A 25807-nucleotide genomic window follows, 5' to 3' on the forward strand; every position below is an offset into this window, starting at 1 on the left:
ACAATCATACACACTGACACACACACACACTCATACACACTGACACACACTCACACACACACACTCATACACACTGACACACACACTCATACACACTGACACACACACACTCATACACACTGACACACACACACACTCATACACACTGACACACACACACTCATACACACTGACACACACACACACACTCATACACACTGACACACACATACACACACTCAAACTCACACACACACACTCACACACACACATGTAATTAACATTTTAAAATAGAGCTGGGTGTGGTGGCACACATCTTTAATCACAGTATTCAGGAGGCAGAGGCAGGCAGATTTGTATAGGTTTTAGGACCACCTGGTCTACGTATAAAGTTTCAGGACAGCCAGTGATACAGAGAGACTCTTGTCTTAAAAAAAAACAATAAAAACCACAAAAAGTTGTTTTGTTTAAAGCTGATAATTTGGCAACTTGCAGTAACACTCCACAGTAGCCTTATCCTCATTAATTATAGTTGGTTCCTTTATTTAACTGCTAAGCCATGGCGAGTAAAGCCAGTTTGCCGTCAGTCCTAAGAATGTTTATTTACTTAGTTGATAGCAGGCACCGGATCTCGGGCATTTTCAGGTTGTTTAGATAGCAGCCTTTACATTTTTCAGAGGTAGCATCTTATTGTTCAGTCTCCAAGAGACTCTGTTATCACCACTGTTCTCAAACCAGCAGGGGTATGTTTATCTTGGCTGGGTAGAAACTGGACTAATTCCAGGATTACAAAGCATGGCACATGGGGGATTTTGTCTGTGAATCCAGTGATCTCTGAGAAGAGAATGTGCATGGAGAAAAGAGCTGCGTGGCCATTCTTAACTTTTTAACAGTCCAGACACAAATGAGAAGAACACTGGATAGGCAATAATGAAGTCTTCCACAATGAGGGAGTTGGAGGTTCAGTCCTGCACACACCAAGCAGCCTCACACAGAATTTCAGCATGGTGCCCAGAGAACTAAGAAGGTACAGGACTCCTGCGTTTAAAGACAGGTAGGGACCTGGGGAGACAGTTCAACTGCCTAGGTACTTCCCATGCAAACATGAGGACTTGAGTTTGAACATCTAGAATCCATGTAAAAAGCTGGGTGCTGAGGTGCATGCTTGTATTCCAGCACTGGAGACATAGAGACAGGGAGATCCCTGGAGCTCACATGCCAGCCACACTATCCTAATCAGTGAGTCCCAATGCCCTATGAGATCAGACACAAAACTGTCTGCCAGGCTCTGTTGCGGTTGTGTTTTCTTGATAGAAAGTCATGCTCTTTGTAGAAGGTTTGGGAACAAAACTTCAACATGACATTGGGTTCTGTGTAATGGGTTTTCTCATTAGGCTAAGTTTGGAGGTTGTGAAATTGTCTGTGTAAGGAAATAGTCTGAACAGAGAGACAGAAAAGCAGATTCACTCGATGCCCCAAACAGGGCAGCCAAGGCAGAAGTAAGGGGGCCTCTCTTGATAAGTTCAGTTGCATGGTCTATAGTCTTTAGCTTCAGGGGTGTATTTGGGAACTCAAAATTGGGGAGGGACACTTGACTCATATGACTTAGTTTTCTTTTATGTCCCTGTGTGTGTGTGTGTGTCCATGTGTCCATGTGTGTGTGTGTGTGAGTGTGTGTGTCCGTGTGTGTGTCTCTGTGTGTGTGTGTCCGTGTGTGTGTGTGAGTGTGTGTCCGTGTGTGTTTGAGGGAGGAGCACTCATGTGGAGGTTGGAGGACAACTTGTAGGAATCCGTTTACTCATTATCTTCTTTCACCGTGTAGGTTGCAGGGATCAAACATCAGTTGGCAGACTTGGCAGCCATTGTTTTTACCCAGAAAGCCATCTTTCCAGCCCCCTTATTTGACTTTTATAGCTCTCAAATCTCACCATTGCAGACAGATGGATGGTCAGACCAGAAACAACAATGTCGAAGTAGTAAGAGAACAGAGAAACAAGCTGTCTGATTAGTAGTGAGTTAGGATCACAGATGTCTTTGTTCCAGATGCTAGCTGCTCACTTCAAGATGGAGGAACTGATGTTCAGTAATGTTGAATTGCAAGAAGTGAGTATAGGCTCTTGCCTCTCCCGGAATGCTTTCATTATCTAGAATATCTAGAATTCCCATAAGTCCGGCTTTTCTGCATGGGTGCAACCCTACAACTGGTTTACAAAATCTACTTAGGGATGCTTTGAGTGTACGGAGTCCAGGTGTTCAGATATATTCTTTTTTTTTTTTTATTTTTTAAAACTGTTATTTATTTTTAAAGATTTATTTATTTATTATCTGTAAGTACATTGTAGCTGTCTTCAGACACTCCAGAAAAGTGAGTCAGATCTTGTTAAGGATGGTTGTGAGCCACCATGTGGTTGCTGGGGTTTGAACTCCAGACCTTCGGAAGAGCAGTCAGGTGCTCTTACCCACTGAGCCATCTCACCAGCCCCAGATATATTCTTATAGTGGGGCTTGTGTACTTCCTGCCTCCTTCTCAGAAATGTCAAGAGGTAGGATATCTGCAAAAGAGAGATTGGGAGGAAGAGAAAGGGTGATTGGCGTTGGTCATGAGGGGGGATGATGTGCAAAGTTCATCCAAGCCCAAAGAAAGTCTTTGTGAGGATCATACAGAAACCTAGAGGGCTATCTAGGTGCTCACTCTAGCTAATGACAAGCCTTTAAATTAAGCAGAACTTGCTAGTCTGTCTCCTCACCATTAACTTTCCCCAGATTTCGAGCTAGTTGGTGCAACTAGTTATAGAATTGTCAAGGTTGACTAGTTCTGAGACTTACCCGAGCAGTGTGTGATAACCACATCTGAGAGAGAAGCTAAGAACTATGTGCCGAGTTTGGAGTTTGCTGGAACCATGAACAAGGTCTGCTGTATACATTATTTCAGAGGAAGAGTGGTTTGATGCAGAGTTGAAGGGAGCACAGAAAGCTGGTTGTGTTCTCCTACATCATTATCTTCTGGGAGAATCAGAAGCATAGGCTGTTGAGAGGATGTGTTTCCTGGTGGATGATGCCAAGGTTACCCTGGTGCTCTCTGCAGCCCCTGGGGCAGCATTCGTAACGTTTGGCTCTCAACTTTGCTTGAATTCTCAGTTAATTCAAGGCAAGAGAGGGACAATATGAAACATGAATGGCATCCATTTTCACTTCACTGGAATTGTCTGCTTATAAATTGTTAGTGTCAAGTACAGGGAACTTTTGGGGGAAAAACATAGAATTGTTATCCACCGTGTATCGACAAAAACGAGTATTTGAAAGTCATTTTCTCTTGAAACTATTCATTCATTTCTACTCCATAGAGTCTGAAAATTCTGTAAAGTTACAGGGATGTGATAGGAGTGGCTAATTGAACCTGGGGGAATAATTAGTAATGGAGGAGAGTCATGCTCTTTCCTCTGCTTCGAGGAAAACTTGCAGTGTGCCATCCTGTAGAAATGTGGGGGAAAGGTGACCAGTTCACCCGTGGCAGTGTATTAGTGGGGACATGAGTAGGAATGGCTACTGTGACACTATGCATGGGCATACATTCTCTGTGTGGTCCCAGCAGAAAGAATGGGGTATTCTGAAGAGATGTATCTAGTCTCATAGAACCACAGAATAGTCTTGTGTGCCCATCATGAAGGTGGAGAAGGAGCTCACTGGAGTTGGGATATATATATATATATATATATATATATATATATATATATATAATTTTAAGCCATATATATATATCTTGTAGAGAAGTAGTAAAATGGATTTTTGTATTGGAAGGTTTCTAAACTGGTTCTTTCTGGAAACAAATACAGTTCTCCACAGATGCTAAATTCAATCCATGTTTACTTATGAACATCTTCTTAATATCTCCCAGGTTTCTACCCTGATTTCCTTTGTTGCTCTGTGTTACTCCTGACCCTAGCATGCTTTAGCAAGCTCTCTTGGCTCTGCTGGTTCTGAGGTCTTTGTCTCTGAGATGATTCCTAATATTATGGAGACAAAAACAAAAAACCAAAAAACCAAACAAAAAAACCTGGCCCAGAACTCAAGTGGCTGCAGTGTCAGCATCTTAGTGTGGTTCTGAATTAACTTGGTTTCTTTCCACTTGTTATTTTCTGAGACTAGGTAGTTTTTGTTAAATACCATGTACACAAGTTGGTGTATGGCTTAAAATGATTATAAAGACATTATATGTATTATTATGCTCGAATTTTATCATTTTCTAAAATTTGAAAATTATTCATTTATTTTCTGTATATGAGTACACTGTAGCTGTCTTCAGACACACCAGAAGAGGGCATCAGATCCCATTACAGATGGTTGTGAGCCACCATGTGGTTGCTGGGAATTGAACTCAGGTCCTCTGGAAGAGCAGTCAGTGCCCTGAACCACTGAGCCATATCTCCAGCCCCTAAATGTTTTATCTACATATGTTTGCTCATCTTGTCCCAAACGTCCCTGATTTTTTTCATAATATACACTCTAGCATTTCCCTTAGGATATGTGTGTGTGTGTGTGTGTGTGTGTGTTTCTTCAACCCCTGTCTACCATTTTTTCTTTTTTAAATGCAGGTCTCTTATCTGCAGTTTGCTAAGCTTTCCCATAAATCTTAAGGTCCACTTGTTTCTACCTCCCTATTTCAGGGATTACAAATGTGTCATGCTCACCCTTAAAAAAAAAGTTCAATGTATGTTCTGCAGACTGAATTCAGTTGTGCTTGTTGCAAGGCAAGGACTTGGCTGATGAGCCATCTCTCCTAACTCCTGTACAACGCTTATTTCCTTGTTTGTTGTATGTGTGTGTTTGTGTAATCTGTTGTTCTCTTTCTCCTCTCCTCCACCTCCTCCTCTTCCTCTTCCTCCTCCTCCACTTCCTCCTCCTCCTTCTCTTCCTCCTCCTCTTCCTCCTCTTCCTTCCTTTGTCTTGTCTTACTTTCTCTGGGGGGTTGTGTGTGGTTCTGTTCTTAGTACCTTTAAGGTGTCTATGTGAGCTATAGGGATTGGGCCGTAACTGGGTGGATCCCTGCTGCAATCCAATAGGAGGGGTTCTTGGGTCATCTGCTGTCCTCTCCTGCCCTAGCAGAATAGCATAAGAGCCCTGAGAAGGGGCCCTCAGCCATTGGCATTTACCATGTCAGTAGATCAGTGACTAAGGTCAGTACAAGCAAGATACATTGTCAGAAAATGAGAGGGCTGGGGAGATAGCTTAGTGGGTGAGCACTTGTCACAGAACAGTGAGAACACGTTTTCCAGTCTGCAGAACTCACGTAAAGTCAGATACTGTAGTGTGTGTCTGTAATGTCAGTCTTCCTGCAATGAGGGAGAATCCCTGGAAGTTTGTAGGTCAGGTAGCCTGGTGTACACAGTGGCAAACAAGAGATGCTGACCTCTGCATACCTAGTGTGACACATGTATTTTCTGAGAGAGAGAGAGGGAGAGAGAGATTTTAAGTTAAGAAACAGTAGAAGTATTGGTCTTAAGATTGAATGGTGCCTACTGTGTGTGTTATTTTTGCTTGGGTAGTTTATCACTATTTTCCTATTTGGGTAATTATCTTAGATTCCGAGGAAAGACTGAAATGATGGAGATCAGTTGACAATGAGAAACAGAAAGGGGTCTAACAAGGATAACTTGATTTTTTTCACCAGAAAAGATTATTTGGCTAGGCTCAGCATATTGCCATAGCATAGGGTCTTCCTTGGTTCCTATGGAACAGGGACATTTCTCTGGCAGTAGACGTTTTTACCCTCCCTCTCTTCTCCCCTCCCCTTCTTCATCTCCCTTCCTCTCCCCCTCTTCCTCTTCCCTCCCCTCCCCCTCTTCCTCTCTTCGCTCTTCTTTCTCTCCCTCTATGAGGACCTCAAACACACAAGAGTCTTTCTGCCTACGCTCCCAGGATACGGGGATTCAAGGGACATACCCCATGCCTGGCAGTAGAAATAATTTAAAGAAAACCTCGCAGCTTCATTTGTCTTTACTGGCTTGTTTGCTTCTGTTGCCTTCTTTGGGAGTTTCTCCTCTTACCTGACCTATGCATTGACATCAAAGGTTCAACTTGCTCAGCTCACAACTCAAGGATGCTTCTATGATAATGACCATGTCAGGAAAAGAAAAGCACATTGCAAGAGTTTGTTAAGTAAAAATAAGAACTGACCCCTGCTGTCAAAGGGCTTCCCATCAGGTAGATGGAAAAATCCACAGATAAGAGACAACCTGCACGCAGACGGCAGAGACAGCATAGCATAGAAAAAAACGCTATGTAAGGGGCCCGAGAGAAAGCAGGATATATTTATTTCCTTTGTCCTTAGCTCAAGTCACCTCAGTATTTTCAGTAACTTGCAGATGTTCCTATTTTATAGTTCAAGGATATGATGTTCCCAGACACTAATGCTTTGTGTCCTGTGTGGACACATGGACAGAAGTGCGACTGGGCTGTGGAAGTATGACTTGGAAGCTCCTGTTACCACTGGGCAGAATAAGAGAGACTGCTTTAACAGGCAGCTGTTGGTGAACCTCAAAGACAGACAGAGTTGACTAGAGACAAGTGGAAACCCATGTAGGTTGTGGGGCGTGACATGTGCAGTGTAGCAGTGGGAGACAGCGTGGGCTGGAGAACGGAACAGTGGGGTTGTAGAGTGAAGGAAGAGAGGGATTTCACTGAGTACAGGTCGGATTGGGAGCAGAGGATTATGGGCCTCGTTTTCTCAGTTGAGCTTGGACTTTATTTCCTAACTCCTTTAATAAACTGTGGAAGAGGAGTGATAGGACCTACAAGATGACATTCATAGGGGCTGAGGAATAGACTTGAGAGAGGGAGAGTCTGCCATCAAGAGAGTTCGTAGTCTTCAAGGTACGTTACACTTTTACATCCCCACAGCAGTCCTGAGGAACAGGCCCTCTTTTGTGTGTGAGAGCAACTGTGTTCCTACGTGCTCTCATTTGTGCTTGGCCTCTAGAGGCCAGGGAACAGCCTCGGGTGTCGCTCCTCAGGTGTCATTTTCCTTTTTTAATGAGTCAGGTTCTCTCACCCATACTCACAAAATAGGCTTGGCTTGGTGAGTAGTGAACAGTGCTCCACACCCTGAGAACTGAGCCTACAACCACATGCTGTCTTGCCCATTTTTTCTTTATGTGGGTTGTAGGGATGTGGAATTTGTGTTATAATCGTTGCAAAGCAAACACTTTATTGACTAAGATATATCCTCGGGCCCTAGGAACAAGCATCTTGAATGTCACCTCCCTGTTGCAGACAGGAAATCTCTGAGAGGTTAAGTACTGATTGGGATGGGTAATCATGTGTCAGGATGTGACCTGGGTGACTACAACTCTACTATTGTCTCTTTATGATACAGGATTTGATAACAGCCCAGCAACTAACTTGGGGCAATTTTCATTCTTTATTTAATTAATTTACAAAGATTTTGCATATGTGAACGATAAAAAACCTTTTTTCCTCTCTCCAACCCCTTCCAACCTTTCCTGCTCTGTTCCCTCTCAAATTCCTGGCCTCGTCTTTATTATCATTACAAATATATATGAGTAAATATATAAATACCACCTGCTGAGTCCATTTGGTTTGATTATATGTGTATGTTTTTAGGGCTGACCAATTAGGAGCTCCATCCTGGGGAAGACTAACTCTCTGTTTCCTAGCAGTCATTAATTGCCTATAGGTCTTCATCCAGGGTTGGGGTCCTATGACATTTCCCCTGTCCATGTTGGAATATTAATTGGTATTGTCATTGTTCAGGTATTGTACAGTCAGCCATATTGTGGAGATTGCATGGCTGTAGCTTCCCTGTCATGTCTAGAGGATACAATTTTGAAGCAGAAGTCCCAGTCCTCTGGCTCTTAAAAATATTTCTGTCCCCTGAGCTTTAGGTATAGGGATGATATTGGAGATGCACCCTATCAGCTGGAACTGTGGGCATCCCATGACCAACTGTCTTTACATTTGACTAGATGCATTGTGGCTTAGTGTTGGTCTCAGTCTGCTACAAGTAGAAGCTTCTACTTATGCTACAAGGTGCCTAACAACAGCCAAATAAAACAACTTGGGAAGTTCTTCTTGGTCAAGGGTGATAGATAGCTCATGTGTCAAGGTCCGAACTTATCATCAGTGCTGGTTAGGGAGAGGTGAGAGCAGTTGTCTAAAACGTCCTTACCTAGGACCGGATGCCACGGCCGAACCTGGACCTTCTATCTTCTCTACAGTTGAAGTTTCTCAGGCAAGCTGGCATTCTGGGGCATACAGTTGCCCTGTTTATGGGAGCATCACAGACAACGTTGCTTTCAAACGCCTTAGCCTAGGCTTTTGTTTTGTTGCTAAGCAAACACATATTGGTTTAGTCTTACGAACATTGAGGTCTTGTATGCTCAGTGTAAATTACTTTTGAGATGGTTCTAGCAAACTTGCAGGTATTGGTACGTGTCAAATATGTAACTAGAGTTGAGACAAGGAAGTTCCCTGGAAGTCAGTTGTTACTAATCTTTCTAGAAGCATCCCTAGTCTTTATGTGAGTACCCTTCCCTGCTTTGCTACTTTGGGAGTTGTGTCATAGAACATTTTTTTTTTTTGAGGGGGTGTGTCTATTTTTGAAAGGGCATGCATGCATTTTGACTCTATTAAGGGTTTTAGTGCACAGTAGTGAGGATGCGCTTAGACAATGTGGGTCATCCCAGTGACCTTTCTGTTCTGTTTGCTGCAGGTGACAAGAAGTACATCATGGGACCCAAGCTTTCCACTCTTGATGCCACTGTCTTTGGACACTTGGCACAGGCGATGTGGACCTTACCAGGGACAAGACCAGAGCGGCTAATCAAAGGCAAGCAACAACCCCTTCATGTTGTAGGAGTTACAGGGCTGGGTGGGTGAGCAGCCACATGGGGTGCAGTGGGAACTAGTGATGCCCACAGTTCTCTCTCCTCAGCATGCAGCTAATTTTGTATCCACCCCTTCCAGTGTTTCACTGTCTTGGTAGAAGCTTTGCCAAGAGAGCAGCAATAATGAGCTTGGATAATTCAGGACTGTTCCAAAGCCAGGGGTGTGAGTGACCTGGGTAGGGAAATTTTCTGCGGTGGCTTTGGAACAAACAACCAGGGCACGCTGGGCCTTGTCCTGTGTATGAGTATGTCAAGGTGAGTTTTAGTTCTTTGGTTTTAGCTGTTGACAGAGCCACATAAGCTGCTCTTGCAAGTGCCTGACATGGTGGAGATTCTCCTTAATTTAGATGAAGACTAAGACAGACTGAGTAGTCAGCAAGTCTTAAATGTACACGTGGTAGGTTAGTGAGATGCACAGCCGGCAAAGGCACCTGCTACAAAGCCTGACACCCAGTGCCATCTCTGGAACCTACATAGGAGAAGGAAAGAACCAGTTTCTGCAGGTTGTCCCTGACCTTCCTCGTGCCACTGAAAATAGACACATATAATAAAAATAGAGTCACACACTAGCTGTACAGATAATTATCAAGTGTTACATATTTAACTGGAGAAAGTGTAAACAATATATAATTTTTTTAAAAAAAATTGAGAAATGTAAACTAGGCATGGTGATTCATACCTGTAGTCCCAGAACATGCAGGCCTAAGGCCAGCCTGAGCATATGGTGAGATCCTGTTTCATAGCAGACAAACAAACACATCTGTGACTTCATCATTCATAGAGAACTGTTAATATTGTACTATGCACTTTCATGTCTTATCAATTACAACTCTATACTTTAAAAAGCTGGAACCATAATGCGGATGCTATTATAACCTGAAGTTTTAAAATGAACAGTGCATTTTAGTCTTCCCTTGCTATTAAATATTCCTCAAAAATATGTAATTTATGCAATTAGTATTGCTTTATATTTGTGGGTTGCTTTAGATAATTTTGTTAGTATTCTTTTTTTTTTAAGATTTATTTATTTATTATATGTAAGTACACTGTAGCTGTCTTCAGTCACCCCAGAAGAGGTCGTCAGATCTCATTAGAGGTGATTGTGAGCCACCATGTGGTTGCTGGGATTTGACCTCAGAACCTTCGGAAGAGCAGTCAGTGCTCTTAACTGCTGAGCCATCTCTCCAGTCCTCTTTTCTTTTTTTAAGTCTTAAAATTTTTGTGCATGTGTGTGTTCATGTATGTGTGTGTGTGAGATATGTATGTATGTGTGGTGCCTGTGCATGTATGTGCGTATGTGTATGGAGTCTCAAAGGCAACATTGGTATCTTCCTCTCTCCCTTTCCGCTGAGTGGCTAGGCCGGCTACTCAGGAAACACTCGGGTGAGAGACACCCCTCCATGTTCAGCACTGGCATGAGTTCTGGGGATCTGAACTCAGGCCTTCAGGGTTACCACGGCAAGCTCGTCACTCACAGAAGAAGCCGTTCTCTAGCCCCTTTCCCCTTACAGTAAGTCAGTGCCCTGTAGTGAGCAGTATTGTATATATGCACTCATCCTTCCCCCTCATTGTTCCCTGAGGCCAAGTCCTTGGTGGGGGCTGCTTTGTTGAAGGATTGATGCTTCAGACTTGTATGATTTCTAGCAAGGCCAGAGCATTTTCTGCACTTAGGAGCAATGTCCGAAAGCCCCTTCAATTTTAATTCCTTGATTAGGCTAACTAATTTGTCTTAAAATTTCGACCATTCTTGTAATCTGTGTAATAATCTTTCTGTATTTTACTGGCACGTACTATGTAACATTTTCTGTTCTTTTTTAAAATTTTATTTATTGTGTGTGTGTTACATATATGAACAGGAACATGTGGCACATGTGTGGAGATCAGAGGACAAATTATAGGAGTTGGTCCTCTTTCTATTGTGTGGACTTTGGAGATCAAACTCAGGTTGTCAGGGTTGGTAACGCTTTTTCCTGCTGAGCTGTCCCAGCAACCTTCATTAAGTCATTTTCTATGGGGTATGTGTGGCCACTGGCCCCATGTTTGGCATGTAATACTGGTAATGACCAGGACAGGTCCACGCTAATGCTGGGGATGCCGCAGGTCTCTCCCTCATCCCCATTTTCACCACACACCGATGATTTTGGATTCTGGGTCTGCATGACAGTGTTTCCAGTGTCAATGAAAATGTTCACAGATTTTTTTTTTTTTGACTATTAGGGATATTAAGGTGACACAAGAAGATAAAACTAATTACTTTTTTTTTTTTTTCTTGAAAAGGCAGTGGAGGGTATTTCCACTCCGGAAATCCCCAAAGAAGACTCTTTATTCTGGGATTTCTAGGATTGATTGCCGTGTGGGTAGAGGAGCACTCAGCTTCCCAGGCGTTGGAGAGTGTCACTTTAGTTTGTTTTCTTTACTTGATTAGATCTTCAAATTAGACATAATGGTTTCCAGCTGAAAATATGGCTTTCCCCCTTATTGATGTCCACTGTCACTCCCACAGACTAACCAATGTAGAAGAGTTCTTTCTTTCTCAGGTACAAATGTATATGTTCATGGTTTTATTTTCACTATTTGTTTAAACAGTGGGCCGTGCTGTGTGTATTGCTCCACTGCTTACTTTATCTTACTAGAATCCTTAACAGCTGTACAGATTGCTATAGAAGAGGTAATTTATTCACTCAGTAGCTATTGATGAACATCCATCTTTCCTTTTCTCTTCTTACCACCTCCCCGTTACTTCTCTTCCTGTGCTGATGTGTAATGTCGCACCTTACACTCAGATGCACGTAACTTTACACACTGATGATTTTACTTTAGTAGAGTAGGGAACTCCAAGTGGAACCCAAAGCCAACAGATATGCGCACTTAAAGTTCCAATAGGTAATATTAAATTATGTTCCCTAGTAGGCTATAGCAATTAACCCTTTACCAGGCCCGTAGTGCAATGCTTGGCTTCTGTATCCTCATCAGGAATGCATGTTACCACACTAATCTTTAAACATTTGTACTCTACAGAGCATAACATTGTTTTCTGATAGCTGAGTGTGCCTTGAAGAACAGCAGTGTTTCTATTCATGAAGCTTACATATTTAGCACAGGCATTTATTTTAATAGTGCTTCTCTCTCTGTTTCTCTCTGTCTCTCTTCCCAGCATGCGCTTCTGTTGCCCACAAGTTTTTTGCTTGGTAGCATGTTAAATGTGTCATCTGATGGGAAAGGTGGCCATGGGAAAGAGAGCCGAGACGGTAAAGGGAGACCCCAAGTCTAGATGTTCACTCTTTGTTTCATTCTTTATGAGAGGCAGGATGAGATGCGAGGCAGGATGAGATGCGTAGGCTCCCAGTCCTTGCTCCTCATGGCAAACCCTCTCAATTATCCACTAGAATTACCACTTCTTCCACCATGACTCAGCGCAGTTAGGGAACAGTTCCTTTCCTCTCGTCATTGCAGGAAGAAACGACAAATAGTGCAAAATGATTACATCCGAGGCCAGTCTGTCTACTCAGCAGAGCCTGTAGGATCACGGTAGGGACTGAGGATGGTGGAGGTTCTTATGAGCTCAGCAGAGGGGTAAAGCTCTTGTAATGCTGTGTTGTTCACAATGAGGACCGTGTCACTGTCGACTGATGGGCTTAGCAGTCTCCATGATCTCACACAGAAGTGACATTAATGTCACACCACGAGGGACAACTCTTCTGGAAGAAATGTAAAGAAGCAAGGGTATATAGGAAGGCAGGCAGCCTGGTGAGGGAGCCTTAAACACTGCATGTCTCTAGATCTTATGGCTAGAGCCTGATTTTATTTTCTTTCTCCCCTTGCTTTTCTTCTCTTACCCACTTTCTCTTGCTTTCTTGTCCTTTTGGTTCCCCCCTCTCTCCTCCTCTCTTCCTCTTCCCCCTCCCACTTTTTTTTTGTTTTTGGTCAGTGTTAGGAATGAAGCCCAAGGTTTCTCATGGCTAGGACAGTGTTCTTTAACCATGTCTTCAGCCCTCTCATTTTACTTTTACATTTAGGGACGGTCTTTTTAAATTAATTAATTAATTATAAGATATTTTCTTTATTTACATTTCAAATGTTATCCCCTTTCCTAGTTTCCCCTCTGAAAATCCCCTATTCCCTCCCCCTTCTCCCTGCTCCCCAACCCACCCACTCCCATTCCTGGCCCAGGCATTCCCCTATACTGGGGCATAGAATGTTCACAAGACCTAGGGCCTCTCCTCCCATTGATGACTGACTAGGCCATCCTCTGCTACATATACAGCTAGAGCCACAACTCCCACCATGCGTTTTCTTTGATTGGTGGTTTAGTCCCAGGGAGCTCTGGGGGTGCTAGTTGGTTCATATTGTTCCTCCTATGGGGCTGCAAACCCCTTCAGCTCCTTGGGTACTTTCTTAGAGACAGTCTTATTAAATTGTCCATGGCAGCTGTATTAGTCAGGGCTCTCTAGAGTCACAGAACTTTTGGATAGTCTCTATATAGTAAAGGAATTTATTGATGACTTACATTCTGCAGTCCAATTCCCAACAATGGTTCAGTAGTAGCTGTGAATGGAAGTCCAAGGATCTAGCAGTTACTCAGTGCCACACGGCAAACAGGCGAAGGAGTGAAAGCGAGACTCCCTTCTTCCTTATGTGGTCTCCAGCAGAAGGTGTAGCCCAGATTAAAGGTGTGTGCCACCACACCTTTAATCCCAGATGACCTTGAACTCGGAGATCTCCTTGTCTATGGATCTTTTGGAATCCATAGCCACTATGCCTCAAGATCTCCATACCAAGATCCAGGTCAGAAACTTCTATCTCCCAGCCTCCAGATTAGGATCACTGGTGAGCCTTCCAATTCTGGATTGTAGTTCATTCCAAATATAGTCAAGTTGACAACCAGAAATAGTCACTACAGTGGCCTTGAACTCACCCTTGTGGCCCAGATGTCTTAGTTACCATTCTGTTGCTGTGAAGAGACACCATGACCATGGCAACTCTTATAAAAGAAAGCACTGAATTCAGGGCTGGCCTACAGCTTCAGAGGGTTAGTCTAGTCATCATGACAGACAGTGTGTCAGGAGGCCTGCCGCTGGAGAAGTGACTGAGAGCTACATCCTCATCTGCATGCAGAGGAAAAGCAGAGCTGACTGGCATGGGCTTTTGAAACCTCAAAGCCTACCCCCAGTGACACACTTCCTCCAACAAGGCCACACACACCTGCTTCAACAAGGCCACACCTCCTAATATTTCTAATTCTTTTAAATAGTGCCATCCTCTGGTGACTAAACATTTAAATATATGAGCCTATGGGGTCCCTTCGCCTTCAAACCACCGTACCAGGCAAACCTCCCCCTTCTGATCCTCCTGCCTCAGGCTTTCAAGCTGCTGGAACTATAGGCCTGTACCACTAGGGTAAGATTCTCACTCTCTAGGGTTCCTTTGGCACAACTCCTGGGGATTAAGTTCAAGAGAGGCATCTGGGACCTCCAGTGTCTCTCTCTCATGTGAGGAGGTCTTTTCCTTTTTCTCGCTGTGGCCGTAGCATTCGTTTATAGTTCTCGGTCACTGTGATTATCAGTGGTACCCAGGACGATGTCCCATGCCTCTCCCTAAAGGAGAAAATGGAACATTTTATATGTGTCTCCTTAAGGGAACGGGAATGTGGGGTACAAGGGATAAAAGGTAATGACAAATCCCATAAGTCAGATAAGAAGAAAAGACAAATCAAATTAAAATGATAGTTGCGATTACCTTGAAAGCATGACATGGTAAGTGCTCTCTTTTAAATTGTGTGTTAATGCGGATTCTATCCACAGACTGGTAGTCTTGTAAATTGTTATTTTCTTTAATAAAAAATAAACCTGGGTAGATAGTCTGTAATCTACAGGGCCATCAGTGTAGAAACAAATCAAATGACTGTGACAAGGGACTGGAGGAAATAATTAGAGTGTGACACATCCACATAATGCACTGTGAGATGACTGTGGCTGCTGTACTGTGACATTCAGAGGTCCTGGCTCTGTGTTGTCAGTGGAAAGGATCAGGCACAGACTCTAGTGAGTGCAAGTTTATGTAAGCACTTGGAAGTATTTTCTATAGGGGTATAAAAATGTTATTGAGAATGGGTTACTACAAATTCTTTATTTTGATTATTGAAATTTCCGAGTTTTTAAACTAAACATGGATTACATATATAAGAAGTGAAATGTTTATATAGCTATAAAGATATACAGTCTTACAGTAAGAGATGTCAAGTACTATTTTAAGCAACACTGCCATCTAGTGGATCAAAGGCAAAACTCATTCCATTTCTGCAATTTCTTTTTTGTTTTTGGAGTTGGGAAAAATTAGTCTGATACTATATCATATTTATAATTTTTGTTTACAGCTCTTTAAATTTAAATATTTAAAAGTAAAAACACAAGTTTTACAATATCTGTTTACAGGCACATTAATCTGTAAGAACAATTCTGAACTGTGTATGGAAAATATAAGGCATAGTTTTTAATATTTTTTAAAATTTATTTTTCATTTTTTTCTTTTTATTGAAAATGATTCTTTGCTTATACATTATATCCTGATTATAGTTTCCCCTCTCTACTCCTGGTTTCTTCCAGCTCCGCCGCCTTCTGGATCCACTCCCTTTCTATTTTCTATTTTCTAGAAAAGGACAGGCCTAGGTGATAACATCCAAACAGGACAAAATAAAGTCTACCAAGAAGAAGCATATTGGAGCTGGACATGGCAACCCAGCAGGAGGAAAAGAGTCCTGAGAGCAGGCACGGGAGTCAGAGACCCACATGTTCTCACACTCAGAGTTCCGTAAACACACTAAACTCAAAGCTATGCTAGACACAGAGGACCTAGTGCAGACCCAGTAGGCCCTATGCTTGCTGCTTTTGTCTCTGGGAGCTCCTATGAGCCCTGCCTAGTTGATTCAGAGGGCCATGTTCTTCTGGTGTCTTCCATCCACCTCTGGCTCTTTCTGCTCTCTCTTTTGAGAGGCTCCTGGAGTTCTGAGGAGAGGAATTGGATGGAGACATCCCTTTTATCCCCACCCCTGACTCTCTCTCCATGTAATATCTGGCTGAGGGTTTCTGCATCTGTTGCCATCAGCTGCTGGAAGAAACTTCACTGATGATGGACAGAATAAGGCACTGATCTCCGAGAATAGCAGAATATCATTATGTGACATTGTATTGATATGTTTTTAAACCAGTAGTATTTGGTTTTACCTATCTAGTATCTGGCTCTTAGTCACCCATGCAGGGTTAGGTATGGGTTCCGTCTCATGGAGTGGGCCTCGTGTCACATCAGACATTAGCTGGCTACTCCGATAAGCTTCATACCATCATTGCCCTGACATATCTTGCAGGCAGGACAGATAATACGTCAAAGGGTTTGTGCCTGGGTTGATGTTTATAAATTGACTTAAATATGAATGAATGGTCACATGAGTCCTTTTGGTATGAAGTGGTAAATTGTCTCTCAAAGCGAGATGGTTAGATGGAGCTGCCCATTTTTGAGTGCCCTCTGCTTCTGTCTGCTGTAGAGAGAGCACACTGTCTTTGTCCACATAACCTGCTTTTAACTTTTCTTACTTTACTGTGCACACAAAAATCCAAATATTTTGACAATATCTCTGTGAAAAAATAGTGCTAATATCCACCTGGCTTCATTCTTTAACGTTACTTGGGATGCCCAGTAACTATATCATGTCCCCTTCATATAATGAACTAGGTGGTTCGTATGAAAAAGATAATTTTTTTCTCATGGTGCTTGAAGTTGGGAAGCCTATGATCAGTGTGTGGAAGACACATACGAGAGTGGAAGACTTGGTATCTTAGGAGGGCCTTCTTTCTTGTTCACAGATGAAGTGCCTCCTTACCAGGTCCGCATATAGCAGAAGGAACACTAGCTGAGCCTTGTTTTGGAGGTTTTGTTGATGTTTGGGTCTTTTTTTTCTTTTTTGTTTTATTTTGGTTTTCATCATTATTATTCATGTTGCATTCTCGATCACAGTCCTATCTCTCAGCCCCACCCTTAGAAGCTGCTCCCTTCACTACCCTCTGCCCTTCTCCTCAGAGAAGGGGGAGCCCCCCATGGGTACCAACCCACCCTGGCACACCAAGTTGCAGCAGGACTAAGCATATCCTTGCCTATTGAGGCCAAACAAGGCAGCCCAGCTAGGGGAAGGGGACCCAAAGGCAGACAACAGAGATAGAGACAGCTCAATCCAATTATTAGGGGACCCACATGAAGACCAAACTGCACATCTGCTACTTATGTGTAAGGGGCCTAGGTCAGACCATACTTGCTTTTTGGTTGATGGTCTATGTGAGCAAGTCCCCGAGGGCCCAGGTTAGTTGGCTCCATAGATCTTTTTGTGATGTCCTTGACTTCTCCTGCTCCATCAATCCTGAGGTTTTAATCCCAGTCATGAGGGCTCATCTCATCCTTACCATCTCCCAACAACATCTCCTTGGGAGTCTGGATCATAATGCTTGGATTCCTGGGGGTGGGGAGCACAGATGTTCTGACCACAGCACTGTAAGGTCTTTGCGTTTGAGTGCTAACTCTCGCTTCTCTGCCACGCTGCAGGCGAGCTGATCAACCTGGCCATGTACTGCGAGAGGATCAGGAGGAAATTCTGGCCCGAGTGGCACCACGACGATGACAACACCATCTATGAGTCTGAGGAGAGCAGCGAGGGCAGCAAGACTCACACACCCATGCTGGATTTTAGCTTTTACTCAAGGACAGAGACCTTTGAGGACGAGGGGGCCGAGAACAGTTTCTCCAGGACCCCAGACACGGATTTCACCGGACACTCTCTCTTTGACTCTGATGTGGAGATGGATGACTACACAGACCACGAACAGTGCAAATGATGCCCCATCACGGAGCCTCGTCCTCAGGAGCCACCACTCCCTGGGGTTGGTCTGATTTCCCAGATAGAAATCCATCTGAGCTGGGAGGAGATCTTCAAGCCTGGGCCAGTTTTAACATGCTAACTGGACTATAAGCCGCCTTATTTCTTTTTCTTTTTCTTTTTTTCTTCTTTGTACAAACAAAAACACAGAACCATTCAGATGGCTCCGTCTAAAACAGACAAAACAAATATCAGCATGGTACCTGAAATCCATTTTTGTTTTCATTAGAAAACCAATATTGTGTGGGAGGGCAGGTACATGAGTGGGTTGTCAACTGGGTGTTCTATTGATCCTTTTCAACGGAGGACTTGGTTGTCAGATGGATTCTTGACCATCTTTCATCGACTGGGGTTTTAAGTAATGAGAAATACCATCAGAAATGACATAGGAGCTCATGTCCCTTGGCTGCTGTTGTACGTTGTGTGTGTGTACTTGTATGTCGAGACAGAAGTCAAGTGAAGTCCATCAATATTCATTGGATGGCTGTTACGTGTGCAGCGCTGAGTGGGGGTGCTACACAACACGAGTTTCATTATCAACCCTGCCGGTGACTAGCTGTGTGATTCAGGGCAGGTCCTTTAACTATTGTGTGCCTCATTTCTCCCACCTGTACGGTGGGGGTTACAATACTCTCCACCTACCTACCTCACAGGGGTGTTGTGGGGACTCACGTGGCAGCATTAGTGTGATGCTTTAAACCTCTGGGAAGTGGTGCAACATGAACCTATTTTCTTCTTCATCGTGCTTCATAAATGTTAGGGTCAGAGGGCAAAGGACTTTCATACTTGGGTAACAAGCACAGTCACTTGCCAAGGCTGTGCAGATGAAACACACACCAAACCAATTAGGACTGTGCCATTTCTCCTTGTGACTTTGCTGGAGGAACTTTGGAAGGAACTTGGCAAATCAGCAGCGGCTATGCATGGTCCTCAGTCCTGTGCTTTACAGAACAGCATCTCTTTCTTTGGCGGGTGCATTGGAATGGGGCTTTGCTGCCCCCGCAAGTACTAACTTACCTGTGTCTATTGATTTGGAGAAGATAAAGCTTAGGACCTTGGCAGGTTAGCAGACATAAAGGAGAGTAGTTGACTCTGTAGGCAGAAGCTTGTCAACTGTTGTAGATTTTTTTTGAAGGTTGAGATGCATTGGGAAGAGAGGCATGAAAATGTTCCTTGTGTCTGAGTCCTCTGCAGTTTCCTTGTCAGGTGTCCCCCTGTTGTTGGGTGACAGCATGATATCACTGACACCAAACCCTAGTGTCTCATGATTGCGTATCCCTTCCCATCACCCCATCTCCCTGTTCTCTCTCACCACTGGTGGGATTTTCCTGTATTTGTATTTGTCTCTGAAGACAGCATTGGATAGCTTAGTTCATTTCACAGGCAATTGTGGGCCAAGGGTTCTGAGTGATGGCTGTGGATTTGGGCTGTAAGACTTAACTGCACCCCAATGGCTTTGCTTCTGACCCTCGTGGTAAGGATCACTTCATATAGGGTTGGAGAGGACCTTTGAGGATAGAAGTTTCTGAGAAATTAATGTACTTTGCTAAAAAAAGTAAACTCTCTTTAATGTAGCTGTTCCATGGAAATCTTTAGGGTGTTATCCATTTTCAAAGAGGAAGTGTTTTGAAGATGTTTGCCACCTAGGTAGCCATAGGGCATATGGAAATGGGAATAATGTTGAACTCCTAAGTTAGAAATTCTTACCTGTAGAAACCTTAGCTATAAATATTTTGTATTAAAACCATTCCTACTAGGAGGGCCTGTGTGATGAGGAGTGCGAGAGAGGGGAGAAAGTGTGCATGAGTAGGTGTGCTGGGGTGTCAGTGTCATTTGGGTGTCTCCTGGTGTTCTGAGCAACTGGTAGCAAGTCTGTGTGACTAGGGAATCTCTTGAACAGAAGAACATGGAGAGGAGGGCTGTGGACCTGACTCTGCACCCATTTTCTTGCTTGCTTCCCTTTCTCATTGGGAAAAAATGCCTGACACTTTGTAGATAAGCAAGCTATTCTTACCGAGTGATGCTGTTCCCTGTAAGGATGTTTTCAGTATGAGTGTGTGGATGAATAGCTGCTCTTTTATGCATTACTTGGAGGGAACCTCCTTAGATAGACAATGTTTGTTGTGAAGTTGTAGGGCAACTCATTTGACCACGGTACCTTTAGAGAGGGGTGATGAACAGGCATTGCCAACTGGGGTCAAGGGTACTTGGACAGCTTAGAGCTGGGTACAGATTTGAATAGAACCTGAGAATATACCCCTGTATCCATCCTCCATATGGGTTATTGAAACAAAATGACCAAGAAAAATTACAGAGATGTGGGTCTTTGTGGGAGGCCTTCACTTATTCATGCACTGCCCAGATTTGAAGTCCTGTTCAGTTTGGTGAACAGGTACGCCTTATAAGGAAAACAATGAGAAATTTGAGAACAATTTATTCATTTGCTCAAGTCACGTGCCCACTCCCCCCAAAGTAACTGAAGGAAGCACAGTCTTTTATATAAACAGATGCTTTTAATTGGACAGAAACCCCAGGGGCCACATGTTACTTTTACCCTTTTATTATAGAAACAAACCTTCTCATATGTCCCCTTCCCACTCCACAGTCAGTGTTAATGAGCAGTGGTCTTATGCTTTGGATCCATCAACAGTTAAAAGGGAAAAAATACATTTACACAGAAATAGACTGTGTTGCCAGGTCTTACCACTTTGCTATCCTATAATCACTTGTGACCACTGTCACAGCTAAGTCTAGGGCAATGAAATCATCAGTTAGACTCAGAACAGTTGGGACTTGAGTCTCTATTGCAGTGCAGGCCAAGTACATCTTCCTGTGTACACGGAGGTGTCACATATACTTTTGCAAATTGAGTAGCCCCTTATAAGAGATCCCCCTAAGGTCATCTCTGTCTCTGTCATATACCATGTATCCAAACAGTAAGACCCACAACTGAAGTCTTTCCTCCTGGCCCTGGGAAGCTCTTGCTATCACACCACATTGGCTTGGTTCCCTTATCAATCCATGGTTCAGTACCGGCACAGCCCAGCCTCACTCTGACTGCTGGATTCCTATATCCCTCACCTCCCACATCTATCTCACTAGACTGGTTCAGACCAACTCAAGAGACCTTTCCTCAGTTTCTATCCTATGTATCACACTGCTAGGTGCTGAATAATAACAAGATGGATTTACAAATGACCAATACTCCCCCCTCTCTCTGTCTTTTATCTTTAAAATAACTTCTGTTCACTCATTCATCCACTCACTCAGTATGTGCTGAGTATCTACCCTCTCTCTGACCCTGGGATGCACACTAGGAATAGAGTTAGCTGACAGAGCAGACATGACATTCTGACTTCAGAGCATCCTCTTTTGTTTAGATTTTTGTGGTAACCTTTCCATGCCCAGAGTTTTTCCACATGCACCTCACACATCCCCCTGGAGTTAATCTTTGGAAAACTTTTGGTCTCTAGGGGCTATTTATTGGCTCAGGTGTAGGCTTCCTTCTTAGGGCTTGATATTCTCACTTTCCTCATTTGTCTTCCAGGACTCTCCACACAACCTCTCGTGCAGCAGATACATTTACTACTACCTATACATGCCTCCCATATTCCACCTCTGTGCTTTGGGTCCTGACAGTCCCTCTGCTGAAATGCCCTACCCTCCGGCCTCAATCACCCATCTCTTAAGGCCCAACTTCATCAGTTCCGCTTGAAGAATTTCCAACTTATTATCATCCCCCTTTCCTCTAAAAACAAAAACACTTATCCTTTCTTCCCCCGGAGGCTAGATGGGAAAAGCATGCTCAGAAAGCGGACCACATTCTAGGAAGTCATGGGTTTTCATTGTGTATTTCACTGATAATCTAAGGAGGGACCTAGGCTCTATTCCCAAAAAGTGTGCATATGCAAATATCTGAGATTTTACATATAAATTTAAGGATTTGGAAAGTAGAATTGCTCTTTGATTCCTTAGGGGCTCCACAGACCCCAGATGAAGTCTTGTTCTAAGGAGTCACTAAATGTCGCTGTTGGTGGTGTTCTGGTCGTTTACACATCCAGGGAGGACAGAATTGGAACGAGAGGTGTGAGGAGTGAGTGATGTCTATTGTTATCTACACTGAGTAAGTGCTGAGCGACAGAGAGGGGGAGAAAGAACAGCTGCCTCACATTGTTTAAGAAAATATCTTTGTTCATACAGATTTGGGAGTTTTATTTTTATGTTGTGATATTGTGTGTACATGTCTTTGTGGATGCATGCACCTTTGAGGGTGTACAAGCCAGTATGGGGAATTGGATCCTGCCCAGCTGGAGAGACAGATGTTTGTGGGACCTGGTTGCTAGGATTTGAATTCTGGCCCTCACTATAAAGCAGCAAACGCCCTGAACCACTCAGCTATCCCTCTAGCTCTGGATTTACAGTTTTGAAAGCTATATAGTTTCTTATTGCTGTTATTGTTATTTATTTTGACCACTTCCAAAGTTGATGTAGCAAAATGAGTTCAGGACCAAGGGCACATGGTTTCTGCCCTGAAAGTTACCACCTCTGAGTGGGTAAGCAGCTGTTTTGGGACTGAAGGTGGGAAAGAAGTGGTTGGGTCTTTTTCTTTTGTTGATATTTGTTTGTTTGTTTTCCTTATGGAAGAACATCTACGCAACAAGTTTTCCTGTGTTCATTTTTTTCATGGATCATTTGCTGGTTGTATTTTCAATAAAATGGTAATGCATTATGTTGGTAGGGATCAGCTCAGTTTATTCTTCCATTAAAAAAAAACCAATCCCCCGCCCCCCAAATCAGAACTAAGTTATCTTTAGTGCTCATGACTAACCTAGAATCCTTCCTGAGCTATATTGTTTGAGTAGACCTAGGACTGACTATATTTCCCACTTTGAAAGCTGAGCTCTGCCAGTCTATCTTTAGCCCAAAGATCAACTTCTTGCGACTCTGATGTGCTCTGCCTTTATATAGTGCTTCCAGTGACCTGAATGAACCTGTAGGTACACAAGGACCCTGAGAGGGTGAATAGGACTGAAGTTCCCTTGCCTATAGAATGCCTACTAATGTCACGGGCAGGACAAATACATGTAGGACACTTTCCTCATTTTAATTCCTTACCTGGGGCTTAGGTTTTCAGTCTGTGACTTGGGAGACTATCTCAAGTCCTGAAGAAGTGGTTGCTGGAGCCCGTGAATACCTTGCCCATCAGAGTACAGTTATGCGAGGAAGTGAACGTGGCTTAAGGGAAAAGGACTCAACTGTTTTACAGCCAATAGACAGCGTGACCTTGGCCATTCTGGCTTTTGCAGGAGCAGAGACCTTCCCCAGACCTAGAGTTTCCAAAAGTCATCTTGCTAGACCATGACAACTATGAAGCTCTGGTTTCAGGAGAATCATGGCTTCAAAATATCTAATTTGTGGGCACAGAAGGAGTCTTTGAAATAATGAAACAAATAAGTCATGAATATAGTTTCCCACCTAGTCCTGTTACAGTGCTTTGCAGTCTATTCTGTGCACAGCTAATTCCAGCATTGCTTCCTAGCACCTAAAAACACAACTGCCCCTCATTACAGCTCTAGCTATCTTAAGACAATCTATTGACTGCCAAATAATAGACATATACATTTATCATGAGCAGTTCGTTTTACAGAAAGTAGTTTTGCTAACTGAGTAATTACTTTCCAACCCTCTGTTAGCAAGCATTTATGGTTATTTATTTGCTTTTATCCTGCAGCTCTAGATTAATGTACACTTCATTTGCCAGTAATATTTTAATCTTTTTCTTTGTTTAGCACTTAAGCCGTCCTCTGCTCTCTAAAAAAATGGATTTATCTTGTAAATTAAGATGTTTGTTTCAGGGCTAAATAGAGGAACATTCTTCCATTTGTGGAGTTTATCCTTTATACTTGTTCAGGATGGAAGTGGTCTTTCATATTTCCTTCACTCCTACCCTTTCTGAGAGATCACTTTTGGTTTATTAACCAAGCCCAGTGGCTAGATTTTAATTTTTAATTATATTTGACTTTTTTTTTTCAATAAAATGACCCAAGAGAACATTCAAATGTTTCGCAGGTCTCTGTGTCACCAGGAATGACATGTTTCTGTGACTCCTGTCAAAGTGACTTTGCCTCAATAGTAAGCTTCATGAGATGATCCTGCCAACTGTGAACAGGTTTTACCAACGGACCTGCATGAGGTTAAATGACAGCTCAGGTGTTAATATAGATGATGATTTCTTCATAATGGCAGTTGGGAAAGGAAGGTACCAATCCTTTGTCTGTGGTTCTTAGCCTTTCACTGATAACAGGAGAGAAAGAAATAGCAACAAACACCAGGATTCAGACAATAGTGTGGTGTGGCTGGGTTGGAGATGTGTTAGTCATGGAAAGGTTTTTAGATAAAGGAATGTTATAAAAATAATACAAAGCATGGGCTTCCAAATGAGAAACAGTCTACATAGTGACAGATTTGGATGCACACGTGGCCAGTGTGGAGAGTACTGAAGCAACATTCATCTTAATTTCTCACCCGAGACACAATCCCTGAACACACAGCCTTGTTCCTCTCTGTCTCAGTGTTCCTGCCCCAATACCGTCCCATTGACTCCTGGGTTGGCAATTTGCAGAGGAACTTCAGGTTCTGGCCCAGTATGTTTGTTTACTCCTTTAAACAAACATCCTTCTATCAAAAGTTATGGCACCCATAAACAATGTACAAAGCAATTATATTTTCTTTGAAAAGTTTTGAAAAATCTTTGGAGACCGGAGGTCATCTATATCTAGACATTTGTCCAAATCATTGCATTTAACTTGTTAGTAGAACTTTCTGTGCTTGTCTTTCTGTATTTACTTATAGTAAATGCAGATGCATATGTGCAGACACGGCTACATTTGTGCATATGTCTCTGCTGATGGACAATGTCCACTGTAAAGCACCTCAGGCCCAGGCATTGGGAAGTGTGTGATTCAGTAGAGTTCAGGGAATGGAGACAGTTGCTTAGATAGCACCCAGAAGGCTGCAACTGATTAGAGGAGGGATCTGTAGTTGGTGTGGCAAGTGGACGGACTTGGAGGCATGGTTTAGGTCAAGTTAGTTATTTACTTTTATGCAAATTGGCAATAACTAGTCAGTGGCTAGATGGTACTTGTTCTCCTTCCTTCCTACTTGAGACCGGCTCTCATGTAGCTAGATCTCACTTTTACAAGAGCTCATTTTAATTCCGTTTTTGGGAACACACAATCTACAAATGCATTGACAACTCCCAAATGTTTTCACCACACTAAGGAAAACAAGGAGATCAAGGAAAAGGAACCCAGATTATTCAATACAAAATGCATTGCTAGAGAATGTAGGGACATTTCTGACAGGCAAGCTTTGCTACTAGCTGGTAATCACCATCTCGCCTTGTGTATCCAAATGTATGGAAGATGTCCGGGTTTCCCCTAAGACATCTGAGATAGTAAGAGCATAACACTGGCATGATTTCAGCCTGCCTTTCAGCTGCTTGGGGCTGATGGAGGACATGGACCTGTATCATCTGGCTTGCAAACACAGTGACTAGCATCTCCCCATCGAGGGCCCCAGTTTGGAGGCTTCATTCAGTGTTTATTTCTGGAGCTATGAGTTACGTTAGCACAGTTACTGTTAGTAGTTTACAAGCCATACTTCCACTTGTACACTTGATTGTAAGATAGATTTAAATTGTGCACTATGTTGATTACTCTATATAAACGTGGAAATTCTGTATATTTGGTCTTATGCTATATGTATTTGATGTGTAAATGATAACTAATGGATATGAAATAGTTTGCTGTGGATGTCTTCATTCTAATTCATTTCTTTTGAATATTTGAATGTTTAATTTTTATACCTATGGGGAAATAAGGGAATATGCATCAAATATGCTGTTCAGTGGTGACCTCTTTGATTACTAGAGGAGTATTTTAGTCGTAAGGATGCCATACAGTTGGGCCAAGGTAATGAATTTTTTAGGCACATAAATTCCCGCTTG

The 25807-nt window shown here is 42.9% G+C and overlaps 1 protein-coding gene across 3 annotated transcripts in view; it reads left to right on the forward strand.

The window, feature by feature from the left end:
• Faxc (failed axon connections homolog, metaxin like GST domain containing) overlaps positions 1-25807 on the forward strand; it is a 102323-nt gene that overhangs the window by 40107 nt on the left and 36409 nt on the right. For 2 of the 3 annotated variants that reach the window (XM_029476620.1, XM_021160948.2), the window contains 2 exons: positions 8708-8824; positions 17469-25602. In XM_029476620.1, coding sequence (XP_029332480.1) covers positions 8708-8824; positions 17469-17758 — 407 coding nt within the window. In that variant the 3' untranslated portion in view covers positions 17759-25602. Of the gene's footprint in view, positions 1-8707; positions 8825-17468; positions 25603-25807 lie in introns of those variants that run through there. The other variant, XR_003836479.1, reaches the window with a different exon arrangement.

The sequence above is a fragment of the Mus caroli genome, chromosome 4, assembly GCF_900094665.2.
Source record: "Mus caroli chromosome 4, CAROLI_EIJ_v1.1, whole genome shotgun sequence".
NCBI classification, from domain to species: Eukaryota; Metazoa; Chordata; class Mammalia; order Rodentia; family Muridae; genus Mus; species Mus caroli.